The sequence below is a fragment of the Bos indicus x Bos taurus genome, chromosome 26 (genome assembly GCF_003369695.1).
Source record: "Bos indicus x Bos taurus breed Angus x Brahman F1 hybrid chromosome 26, Bos_hybrid_MaternalHap_v2.0, whole genome shotgun sequence".
Lineage (NCBI taxonomy): Eukaryota > Metazoa > Chordata > Mammalia > Artiodactyla > Bovidae > Bos > Bos indicus x Bos taurus.
The window spans coordinates 6,067,311-6,080,144 of NC_040101.1; the positions used below are offsets into that span (position 1 = coordinate 6,067,311).

Consider the following 12,834-nt stretch of genomic DNA (forward strand, 5'->3'; position numbering starts at 1 on the left):
TTGGTCTTCGAGTCTCTGCTACCACAGACAGCCAGGTGAGCTGAATTTGCATGATTTCAGTCTGTTCAGGGCTTCTTACGGCAGACAGCCAAGTCAGCTGAATCTAGAACCATAAAGGACAGGACCCTGGGGGACCGATGGGGAAGCAGCTTATGGTGGAGCTCTTGGGTCTGAGAGACAGAGCAACGGAATTGTGGTAAGACTCCTTTTAAACAGTTTGACTTGGGGATCTGGTTTTTCTAGCTGGGGGAACTGAAGCCGTGGCCCCTGGTCTGCCCACATTGCATCAAGGATTCCACCTTATGAGCATGTGTGGGGAGGTTCGTGGGGTTCCAGAGTGCCTGGTGGGCCCTCCTCATGCCCCTTCCCCACCCCATGCCTAGGGGCAGGTCAGTGTCAGTGTGTGTGCACGCTCAGTTGTGTCCGACTCTTTGCAACCCCATGGACTGTAGCCTACCAGGCTCCTCTGTCCATGGAATTCTCCAGGCAAGAATACTGGAGTGGGTTGCCATGTCCTTCTCCAGGGGATCTTCCCAACCCAGGGATCAAATCTGTGTCTCCTGCATTGCAGGCAGATTCTTTATCAGCTGAGCCACCTGGGAAGCGCACGCCCAGGGGCAGACCCTTTCTCAAATCCATCCTTTAGTGCCCAGCACCCTGTGTGTTCACAGAGTCCCCAGGATAGTGATTCTGCTGGAGACTCGAGGGTCAGTCTGCATGTGCAGGAACCAAGCTCTCTGCAGAGAAAACAATTCACTTGCATTAACCAGAAGCCCGTGACGCCTCATTTCTTGACCTGAGCGTAGAAAGAGAAATAGATTTCTCTGCAGACCTCTGGTTTCTTTATCATTTCTTAATTTCGGATGCCTTTACCCGAAGGATCTGAGAGCCTCCTTGCATCTCTAAACTGTGACATTAGTATCTCTCTTTTGGGTCTGAATGGTTATTTGTCTCATTGTTGTAGAGCATTATTTTTATGTAAATGAAACACACAACCTCCACCACTACCCAGGCGCCTGGAATGGGCTGCTCACCATGTGAAACTGTCCTTCAGGGTCCCACAGAAGCATAGAAGGATTTCAGAAAAATGACGATGTTTATCCAGCACAGGATTTTATCATCACAAGAGCACTTTGGGGGTGAACAACCTATGAGTCTTTAACTAGCTTTTCTACGGTGCAATGCACATCATTTAGTTTCTGGAAGGCTAATTAGTCCAAGGTAGACCCTCGGCTGTGGCCTATGTCAGCAAATTAGAGATCCCAGCAAGACGAGCCAAATGGAAATGATGTGGAAGTAGCTGGATTCAACTCCCAAAGACCATGATGCGATTATTCCAGCCGCAGGAAGGCCAGCTGCTCACTGGCTTTGAGACTGACATAATGAACAGCCTCCCTTGTGAGCTTAGAATACACACCTATTGGTGTATTCTAAGGGCCTCTTTTTTAGGGGAAAAACCCTCTAGAGATTTTCTTCCCTAAGACATACCCCATTTCCATTCCTTTGGGTAGGCCATGTCTTTCTTAGAAGATACTGGGCAGTGTAGACTTGGCATCTCTACTCCAAACTGGCTTGTTGTCTCCTGGCTGGATTCTCTCCAACAGGCATCCCTTAACTTTGGTGTTCGTAAGCTGGGGGAAGCTCATTCTAAAAGATTCTTCAAAGTGCTCAGGGTGACTGCTGCAAATCCGCTTCTGCGAGGGCACTGCACTAATAAATCCAGTGTGAACTTGATTATCATTTAGATTACTTGTTCAATAGGGAAAATGAAGCTTTGCAATCAGAGCTGTAGATAAGGACTCTGTGCGGAGGGAAATGAGCTCTGGCCTCATAAACAGTGCATCACGCTGGTGTCCAGGTGATCCTTGCTGCTCTGGTAACACCACTGGCTGGCTGAGTGTTCAGGCCACCTGTCCTGCGTGTGCACACGTGTTTACACACATGAGGTGAGGGTTGTGATAAACACCTGCTTTATGGAGATTAATGCGACGTCAGGCTTGTATTCAGCTGCTCCCCAAGAACAGCCTCAGAAACACCGAAATCTTGGTAGCTGGTTGTTTGCTTACACTATGTGTCTGGCCTTAACTCATGAACTTAGCAATAGGCCAGTAGTTTGGATACAATAATGAGCCAGACACCAGACACTCAGGTTTAAAAAGAAAAAGAATTTTCCAGAAAGACAGAAATGGGCAATTAACTACCTTAGTAATTGTATTAAGGGGGAAAAAAAGCCTGCTCTATTTGAATGATAATTGGACATAAATACAGCTTCAATTCTTTCCTCCATATTAGTGAATTAGAATACAGGAAGCTTCAAGGAAAATCCATAAAAGATCCATAAGCTGGCTGAAAATTGTTCTCACCAGTCACTTTAATTTTATAAAGGCAGAATTTCCATTAAAAGGGTCTGGATAGATGGGCTTTCACTGTATCTTTGAGCACAGTGTGTGCAGGATGGTTTCCATCCTGTAAAATAAGGTCCCCAGTGGAGCCCACTGCGTATTTCCTTGAAGAGCCGTCTCTTGCTGTAGGCTGGGCCTTGTGCTCTCGCTGTGTTTCTACGCGGGCCACCTTACTCCTGCGCTCCCTCTCACTATCAGGACACCACTTTATTTTTCAAGATTCAGTTCAGCTGTGTCCTTCTGTGAAGTCTCTCCAGTTGCATCCCTTCCCTGATGGACCACACAACCCCCATGAGCCCTCTCCCTATGCAGATGTCAGTAGTGACACCTGAAGGCCACGTGTATCAGGCTCTCACCCTGGGCTGTGAGTCCTTTGTCTTACTGATCCTTGAGGCTACTGAGCACCAAACAGGTGAAAGTTAAACAGTCAAATGAAGGGTGGCTCCAACCCAAAGCCTGTTTTTCTTTCCTTTTTTCTTTCTATTTTATTCAACTATAGTTAATTCACAACATTATGTTAATTTCTGCTGTACAGCAAAGTGATTCAGTTATATATATATACACATTCTTTTTCATATTCTTTTCCATTACAGTTTATCAAAAGGTGCTGAATACAGTTCCCTGTGCTATACAGTAGGGCCTTGGTGCTTATGCATTCTGTATATAATAGTTTGCCCCTCCCTCCCTCCCCCATAAAATCTGGTTTTCTGTCCCACCTTCACAGCCCTCTTTGCTGGTATTCCGTGGGTGTAGCTGAGTCTGAGTCCTCCTATTTCCCGGTTGTGCTGAGCACTGCTTACGCAACCGCAATGGTCTGACCTGTCTCCCTGCAGCCGTGTTTGAATGTACTCTACCCTGTGTGCCTAGTTGCTCAGTTGTGTCTGACTCTGTGCGACCCCATGGACTGTAGCCCGCCAGGCTCCTCTGCCCATGGGGATTCTCCACGCAAGAACACTGGAGTGGGTTGCCATTTCCTCCTCCAGGGGATTTTCCCAACCCAGGGATCGAACCCAGGTCTCCCGCATTGCAGGCGGATTCTTTACCGTCTGAGCCACCAGGGAAGCCCTTATTCCTACCCATTTGGTGCGTATTCTGAACAGCTGCTGGAGCCATCCTTTGGGAATCCAAATCAGAGCCCCTACTTAAAACCTCAAGTGGGTCTCTGTCTCTTACTCTGAAGGAACACTTAACAGACTTGAAATTCTCCTTAATAGACTTGCAAAACCCAACAAGGATGGTTCCTACCTCCAACAGTTACCAAATGCCAGTGTGTATGCCCAACACATAGTGTGGCCCAACAATACCCAAAATACAGGGGTCTGGAGCAGAGAAAGGTTTACTGGAGGGCCATATAAGGAAAATGGGTGGCTCGTGCCCCTGAAAAGTCCAAACTCCCCTAAGGGTTTCAGCAAAGCTTTTCTAAAGGCATGGTGAGTGAGGGACGTGTTGGCTTTGGCAAACTTCTTGGTGTGGGAATCCTTTGTTCTCGCAGGTGTCATGAGGTTCCTGTAAACCTCCAACAGGACAAATGTTATTTTCTGCTTTGCAACTTTTCATCTCTATATGAATGGAAGAGTGTTACACCCTTAAAAGTCAGAACCTTGACAGAGGGCTCTCCTGTATATTTCAGGCTTTGGGAAACATTCTTAAAGCAAAAGCAGTAGAATACAAAGGCTGATGAAACGAACCTAATACAGAGTCAGATGTGTTCTTCCCTATTACACGGTGCCCACTAGAACCATGGGAGATTCTGGTGTAGATGCCAGTGCCCATGCGTGGGAATCACGGTCAGACTCTGCCGGCGGTGGTAGAGTGTGGCCTGGGTGGAGAACCACAGCGGTCTTTGCTCTCACCTCTGTTCCCCACCTGCCTTCTCACGCCCTCCTTCCTAGCACTGAAGGGACCATGGCCCCCTGATCCTTCCTCACTCTTCCCTCTACTGGCTCGGGCAGCCAGCTCATTAGGGTCATAGTAACATATATCCTCCCCAAGGGACCTTCCTAACCACCCCCAGGACCCACTTGACCAAGTGGCCAGGATTCATTTTCATCACAACATTCACCTGATACTTTGTAGCTGATCTGTTCCTTATCCAGCTTCTCCCTCAATCATGAAGTCTCATGGTGGCAAGATCTTATCAGTGCTTTTTTCTTCTGAGCATTCCCTGGAAGCATAGTCCTTGCTCCTTCAGTGTAGGAGGAAGGGGGAAGAGAAAGAAATTTTGGAATGATGCCTGGGAAATTGACCAGCATGTGTCAGGGCTCCCAAAAGATGGATTCTGAAACCACAGGTTGGTGACCACGTTCTGAGATTGAGGGTGTGTGTGGGCAGGGCTGGACAGACTGGTTTGGACTGAAACCCAGCTCTGTCACTCACTCATTCACTGATGACCCAGAGCAGGGGACCCTTGGCCCCTTGAACTTTGATTTTCTGTCCCTGAAATGCAAAAATTACGAGCACATCACAGGGTTGGTGTGAAGACCTATTGAGACCCAATAAATGCTAGCAGTTATTATCACTAGCAGTGCTGACCCTCTGGCGCCACACTGCCCCCGCCTTCTTCCGGCCACCTTCCCTCTCAACGTGCCAAACGTGCTTTTTTCTTTTTTTGCTCTAGTGAGGTCAGGAGCCATTACAACGCATGATGATTTATTTCAAACCACTTCCTCCAGGGAGGCAGAATTTTGTTCTTTTCCTGTCTTCCCTTGCATCCTGAAAGCCTCCATTGCTTATCCGATGAGCCTGGTGCTGTTAGGAAAACTCAAAGTCAACAGCGACCAGCGCAAGGCGTGGGCTGGAGCCTGCCGGCTGGGGTCTGCACTCCTGGACGCAGATCTGCTTGTTTTGCCTACGTCAGCTGCTGGGCCCAGAATTTAAACTTGTGCTGAGGCACAGCAGGCGGAGAAGGGTTCAGAAAAGAAAACCGAGGAGGTACCCAGGACTCACATTCACTTGTGTTTCCTCTTGGAAATGAGACCAAAGCTTCACTGTGGTATCAGGCACTCAAAAGAAATAAATCAAACTGAACCAAAACAAAAACAGAGCTAATATCTGCGGGGAGACCACATGCAATTAAGCTGAGATTTTTAAGTGTTTTACAGGCCGTTCATAGCCTTTCTATCCCCCTGGGGCCCCTGCCTCGGTCCACACCAGCCTCTCCCTCATCCTGAGTCGCTCCTGAGGAATGCTGGTTCAGACTGGAGTCTAAGTCTGCAGGCGGCTCCTTCTGCTGGAGTGGGAGTCTGTAGGCAGACACATGTTTGCTCGCCTGAGACCCTGACTGCCCTGGCAACACCCCCATTTCTTTGGAATGCTGCTGGGCTCTTCCTGAGGTCTTGGGTTCTGGCCTGGCCCTGTCTAGATGGAGAGGGGAGGGTGGGCACTGGGAGGTGTCTTGGCAGATCAGAGTCCTCGTGGTGAGGTTGACTCTCCTGGTTCACATGGCCCAATGCCTTTCCAAACACTGGGGATGTTTCCCCTTCACTGTGAACATTCTTCTGATTTCTTTCTCCTTTCTCTTGTTTCTCCTTTGAATCTTGTCTTTGAGGTTGAGTAACGGTACCATCTTTTATGTTTATAACCAGACAGAAGACAAGCTCAGCCACTGTGCCATTTCCATATTGTAAATCACAGCTGTGTTGTTGTTCCCCAGACAGGAAAAGACTTCTTCATATCCTCGCCTCTGGTCTGCCTTCTTGTATATTCTTGAAAAATTCTGCACATTCTCAAGCTTGGGGTATCTGAAGTGGCTCCGCTGGAGTGTTGAATACAGGGAACAGGCCCAGGTGGGGAGACTGATTGAAGCCTGGTGGGGTCTTGGCTGGGGATGCCAGGAGCCTGCCTTAGTTTCGTGACTAAAGGATGCTGAGTCACCACCTACTTCTGCCGAGTGAAGGCTGGTGTGCTGGTTACTATCCAGGTGTTCCGGGCAGTTTGTGTGATAGCCACTGAGATGCATCCCCATGCAGCAAGCACCCCAGGAGCATTTTGGGGTGCCAGACTCTTGGCTAATCTATAGGGCCAAGAGTCTCTCAGGAATCTCAGAGTTGTATCAAAAGGGTACTCACTATTTTTTTTCTTTCTAAAAAAAAAATGCAGACCATTTTTATGAGTGCCATCTGTACACATCCTTGCAATTAGCAATGTGTACTCTCATTAAAAGACGTTCCAGACTCGGTGATGTGTAGCCACTGGGCACTTTCTCAAAGGACGCTAGACAGATGTTACTGTTACGTTGCTTTCCGTTATGTTTTCTGACCTTGGAAAGGACGAATTCTTCCCCCTTAGAAAGGGAGTCGAGGCTGGCCATCCATGAGGGAGACGGCACTTGTGAGTGAAAGCTCCTGCTCTCAGTGTTCTCAGAGGCACCGAGACCTAGTGGGATTGTTTTGTAGATGGGATGACCACCTCCCCAGCCCCACACCCAGGGTGACGCTGAAACACGTTTTTGTGCTACCCTGGCACAACCCCAGTAAACTGTGACTCTTTATTGCTCAATGAAGCCTGCAAAGGAGTCACTGCCCCTGAAGTCTGTTAGAGCTAACCTTGAACTTCATGCTGTATTTGACTGTTGTCAAGGCCAACCTGTAGCTTGTCAATTTTAATACAATCATTTGTGGTATGTGTCTACTGAGTCCTGCTGTGTTTATAACAGGCTGATCTTAGATTAAGGACGGATAACAGAGAGTCAAGCAAGCCTGCCATGATGTTTTTCTAGATAAGTGCATATCTGTACCTTCTGAAATTAATCATCTTTCCTTTTTTTTTTTTTTCAGATAACTTGTTCAAACCCAAAGAAAGGTACATTTCAGAGAAGGAGATGCACATGCGGTCTAAAAGGTACTTGGTTCTATTGTGTGAGGTCGAAAAAGTGCGGGAAGGAGGGGTGGCTTGCTGGATGCAGGCTCTGCCCAGCGGGGCCACCACTTCTAGGTCCGTGTTTGAGCTCTGAGGTCTTCTCAGCCGTGAATTTGAAAAGCTGGCCCAAAGGAGCGCAGTTGCCGAATTGCACCTCTGAATGTTGATGTCGTTCTTGGAAAACCCTTAGGAAGGCGGTAGGTCTTGAGTTCTGAACCAGTCCGCTAATTGGTCTCTAAGAGATCCCCAGACTCAACAGAAATGCTTCTGCATGTTCCTGCCATTGCTCTGGGCAGGTGCCGTTTGTCACTGTGCACCTTCGCAGGTAATTTCATAAGAGGGGGAGGAGCTGGGTCTCCGGGCCTTCAGGAAAGCTTCCAGGCCTGGAGGTGGACAGTGTGAGGGGGCCACGGAGCCGCAGAGGACCACAAGCTGGCCTTCTTGGCGCCCGGCTGCCGCAAGCTCTCCATGTCCTGCTTGGCTGGTTGCAGTTCTGGACGCCCCCTCTTTCTCACCAGTACACAAAGACTGCCATTCTTCCCGAGCTCGGGCCTCCCAATCCACACGTAATAACCCGGCAGAGTTCGCCAAGTTCATGCAAGTAACATGTCATTAGTTTATAATAAAGTATCTGGCACTAGGGGGAATTATAATAATTAAACCAAACTGATAGGGCAACTCAGAGAAACCATTGAAATAGGAAGAGTACATTTCTCCCCACTCCAGGCACAAAATCTCTGCTTTTCCCATGATTATATTGTTTCCATGATCATTAGCCAGCTTTGATTATCTGTAGGGAACCTCTCTGTGAATTTAAAAAAAAAAAGTGTCAGTGAGGAGGAGGGGAACCCTTCCATTAACCACCGGCTTCACAGTGTTCTAACTGGGCGTTTGAAAGGGCCACTGGGGGTCAAGACCTGCTGTTTCAGAAGTATGAAGCCGTGTATACCTCATGCTCAAAGTATTCCTCTTTCAATTTAGTGGAAAATTCAGCCAAATGGTCCCCTCCTGGTCCCTAAGCCCAAAGCCACTATTGTGGAGGCTTGAAATTAAAATGCTAGCTCTCAAAGCGGCATCTGCGGACAGAGCATTGTCCTGTCATCTTACTGAAGACAGAACAGCCTCCGAGAGGATCAGTGGTACTGTGTCCCCCGTCATGACTTCCCTGGCTGGAAGCTGGGGCTCCTTGGATACAGTCAGTGAGGCATCTACGCTGTGGTCTCCCCTAAGTGGACTCAGACCTCGGCTCTCGGACTTCACTCCCCCATAGAATTATAATGGAGCTTTCTTTTCTTTCATGTTCTTTGTTATTAATTATGTTACTAAATTGCACTTTATTTTAAAATTTCAAGCACAGGAGAGAGAACTGAAGTCACTCATGACCAGCTATCCCCTCTCCTACCCCATTTCCCCAACCTTGTCCTGCCTCCAGAGACACCATAGGTATTGGCATCCTTTATACCCTTCCAGGCCTTTCTCTCTGCCTGAAAACAGACATTTACTTGTTACATATACAATTGTCTAATTTTTGACCATAAATGGGATCATGCTATGTATTATCTTTCTGTAGCTTGCTTCTTTTACTTTATGTCTGTGGGGTCTTTCTATGTCAGAAGATATGGATGACTTTCTTAGCTGATGCAGAGTGGTCCATTGCATAAATTAACCACAATTTGTTAAGGATGTTCTTTTAAGAAAATACTGTAGAAGAAGCTCCAGGATTGAGGCCTAGGAATTTTTATCCTGAACACCCCACATGGTCAGATGGTTAAGATGGGGACGATGTGTCTGTATGGGTGCAGGAGGATTTCCACTGGGGAGCTTTGGGACATGTCATCTTTCCTACTGATCCTGACGGCCTTCTCCTGGTTCCTTCTCGAACAGCTCCTGGGCTTGGCAGTCATGTGTGCACTCATTAATTCATACCATGTGATGCCCTCTGTGCCAGGCACTCTGATGGGTGTAGGCAGTGCCTGGGTTACTTTATGCTGTGTGACTGGGGGCCAGTGTGGCAAGAAGTCAAGCAGACCAAGGCTGGGCTCCCAGCTCCTCATTCACCAGCTGAGGGATGTCACTGGCCTCCTGACCTCGCTGGGCCTGGGTTCCTCACTCCCATAACAGGACACTGTACGTGTCTTCCACCCGGTGTGAGGGCTACCTGGGGAATTCCTGTCAGATGATTAGACTAGTAAGGGACCCTCCTACACTTTGTTGGTGGGAATATAAATCGATATAGCTCCTATGGAGAACAGTAAAAAGGAGGATCCTTAAAAAACGGACAATAGAGCTACCATATGATCCTGCAAGCCCATTCCTGGACATATACCCAGAGAAAACTGTATTTGAAGAGGTACATGCACCCCAATGTTCACAGCAGCACTATCCACCATAGCCAAGACATGAAAGATACCTCAGTGTACATCAACAGATGAATGGATCAAGATATGAAACATACATACGATGGAATATTACTCAGCCATAAAAAAGAACGAAATCGTGCCATTTGCCGCAACATGGATGGACCTAGAGATGATCACACTACGTGAAGCAGGTCAGACAAGTGTCATGTGATGAAAGCCACGTATACGTGGATTCTAAAAAATAATGATGTAAATAAACTTATCTGCAAAACAGAAATAGACCCACAGACTTAGCAAAGAAACGTGTGCTTACCTGGGGAAAGGGTGGGGGAAGGATGAATTGGGAGTTGGGGGCTAACACATACATACTGCTGTGTGTAAAACAGATAATCACCAAGGACCTACTGTGCAGCACCAGGAAATGGACTCAGTACTTTTTAATAACCTATCTGAAAAAGAATACACATACATGTATAAGCTAAATCACTGCTGTACACCTGAAACTAACACAGCACCATAGATCAGCTATACTGACCACAGCCATACTGTAAATCAGCTGTATATTCAGTAAAAAGATAATTTCAAAAGATAAACTCGTAAAAAAGATGATTAGCCTAATAGCCATTAACCAAGACGACATCTTGCTAATGTTGCCATCATCAATCTTTCCATACTTTGTAATTATTATTTTAATTGGGGAACATGTTAAATTTTGTTGGGCTTTCAAACATGAGGGAAAATAAAAGAGATGTTCAGCCACATGTCACCGATACAGCATCCTCAAAGCTCAGGCTGCAGTGTCCCCTCTCTGTCCATGGATGCCAGCCAAAATCTTGTTTGCATCAGTACATACGCAGTCTCTGTAGGGAAGTAAGAAGGAAGGGTCCAGAAGGAGGCCCCCTAGGCCCTGCTGGTGTCCTGGAAGCTCCTGATTTTGCACCAGGACAAACGTGTGATACTTATGCCTAAGATGAGTTTGGAAACATCTTCCTTAGGAATGCAGTAGGTGAAGAGGCAGACACGCACATTTTATCTGTGGGCTGCTCCAATATGACCCCAGCTACGTTCATAGATTCGCCGCTCCTTTTCCAAGGCATAGGAAGACAAAAGCTGAGAGGCAAAAAAAGTATTTGGTAAAAAGTAGGTTTACACTCAGGGGGCTTCCCAGGTGGCTCAGATGGTAGAGAATCCACCTGCCAATACAGGAGTTGCAGGAGACACAGGTTTGATCCCTGAGTTGGGAAGATCCCCTGGAAGAGGAAATGGCAACCCACTCCAGTATGCTTGCCTGGGAAATCCCATGGACAGAGGAGGCTGGTGGGGTACAGTCTGTGGGGTCACAAAGAGTTGGACACGACTGACTGAGCATGCACACACACACACACACACACACGTGTACACTCAGAGTGGCCAAAGCAGTAGGCCTGGCATCTCTCATTTTACAAGCAAGTGGTCAATTATCACAAGGGGTGGAGAGAAAGAAACCTGACTTCTAAAGAAATCCCTGGCTCCTCCAGCTCTGCCCTGGGTGGGGCCCCATCTACTGCATGGCCCCCGCCTGGGCAGCCCTGTCTGCAGACAGACAGGGGAGCCCCAGGTCTAGGGGTCTCAGAGACGTGGGGTGGTCCAGAGCCAGCTGATCTGCCCTTTGAAATGTAAGCGCCTGCTGACAAGACAGGAGGCAGAGCCACGGCAGACGCCCGCTGTCTCGCTACCATTTCAAAATGTTTTCTCAATTTGTTTCAGAATCTATAATAACTTGCCGGAAGTTAGGAAGAAAAAAGAGGAACAAAAGAAAAGGGTGATCTTACAGAGTAACAGACTCCGGGCCGAGGTCTTCAAAAAGGTAACGGCCCGGCCGCCTGCAGGGGTGACGTGTGTGTGGCGCCCAGATGCTGAGTCTGAACTTGATGTCTCTGTCTCTGCTTCCCCAGCAATTACTGGACCAGCTCCTTCAAAGGAACGCGGTGTAACCACGGGCTGCCCCACCGACCCTCTACCTGGACCTGGGATGACTTCAAACGCTGGATAAACCATTAAACTTAACCATATCTTCATGACGTGAAACACTTATTTTACTTCTGATGTGTTTTTTTTTTTCATAAAGCAAAGCATAGCTTCCTGAGTTGCTGACCTTAACCAAGCAGAAATGATAACCCTTGAGGAAATGGGTCTTCAGACTGCAGTGGGGTAATCAACCCCATGGAACCCACCTGATACAGTCCTTTCTTCTGATGTGTACTCCCACCATTTCCACCAGGCACAAAGGCCTTCTATGCGCTCACGGGCTTAGATCCCTGGGGACTGGCTTTTTTTTTTTTCTTTTTCATTGAATTTCTAGGACCTAAATACATCACTTTAAAAATACCATTCCCAACTTCTGCCAGTTCTGCAAACTCCAGATTTTGGACCATCGCACAGTGTGTTTGAAACCCCTCTGGATGTCTGTACCATTAATACTGGAGGTGACTTTGGAGCTAGGCGGCTGCTCTGTCAGAGACTGCGGACTTGTTTAGCCGCCCCTACCACCCCTACCCCACTCCTAGCACCTGTCTTCATTCAGCAAAAGAGTCTATATCCACGGAAGTCACGAGGGCAGAATTGGCTGGAAAGGGGTTGTAGGTCACATCAGTGTTTTGGGCAAGCCACCCCCCAACCAAAAGAGCTGCATGGCTGAAAATGGCCTGATGGCTCCAACTCTGCCGTTTGTTCCTCCAAGCCCTTACAATGTCCATTATCTATAAATGTGTTTAGGGAGTGAAGAACAATAGTTTTACCAAAAATGGAAATAAATGCAACTATACAAACATTGTTGCCCCGTCCTGCGTTCTGTATTATGAACCAAGCAGCTAGTGCAGGGGGTGCTCAGAAACGCTGCCAAGTTCCGGGGGGACCTCTGACCTGCTCCTGGTCCACCACCACCTGACCATCGAGCCACCAGGTAAGGGCCCTTGAGCTTCCTGATGGCCGGGTCCCTTCTCCTCCTGCAGTCTCTCTCCTGCTCCCTCTGCTGGCAAAGCCTGGCATCGTGGGAGCGGGCAGAGGGAAAACATTTCAAGGGCCTGGATCCACTTTAACAGAGAAGGCAAGGAAGGGTGCATACGGCCGTGTAGGATGATTAAGAGCTGGCATGGCTAGTTACTTCACTTGCTTCAGTCTGCTCATCTCTGTCCATTAAACGAAGATTGTTACAGCACCTTCTCCTTCAGTTTTCT

At 47.8% G+C, this 12,834-nt stretch overlaps 1 protein-coding gene across 3 annotated transcripts in view; it reads left to right on the forward strand.

Moving 5' to 3' along the window:
• C26H10orf90 (chromosome 26 C10orf90 homolog) overlaps positions 1-12,430 on the forward strand; it is a 247,412-nt gene extending 234,982 nt beyond the window's left edge. For all 3 annotated transcript variants that reach the window (XM_027529074.1, XM_027529076.1, XM_027529077.1), the window contains 3 exons: positions 7,178-7,241; positions 11,366-11,465; positions 11,554-12,430. In XM_027529074.1, the coding sequence (XP_027384875.1) occupies positions 7,178-7,241; positions 11,366-11,465; positions 11,554-11,592 (203 nt within the window). In that variant the 3' untranslated portion in view covers positions 11,593-12,430. The remainder of the gene's footprint in view (positions 1-7,177; positions 7,242-11,365; positions 11,466-11,553) is intronic.
• The last annotated feature ends 404 nt before the right edge of the window (positions 12,431-12,834 follow it).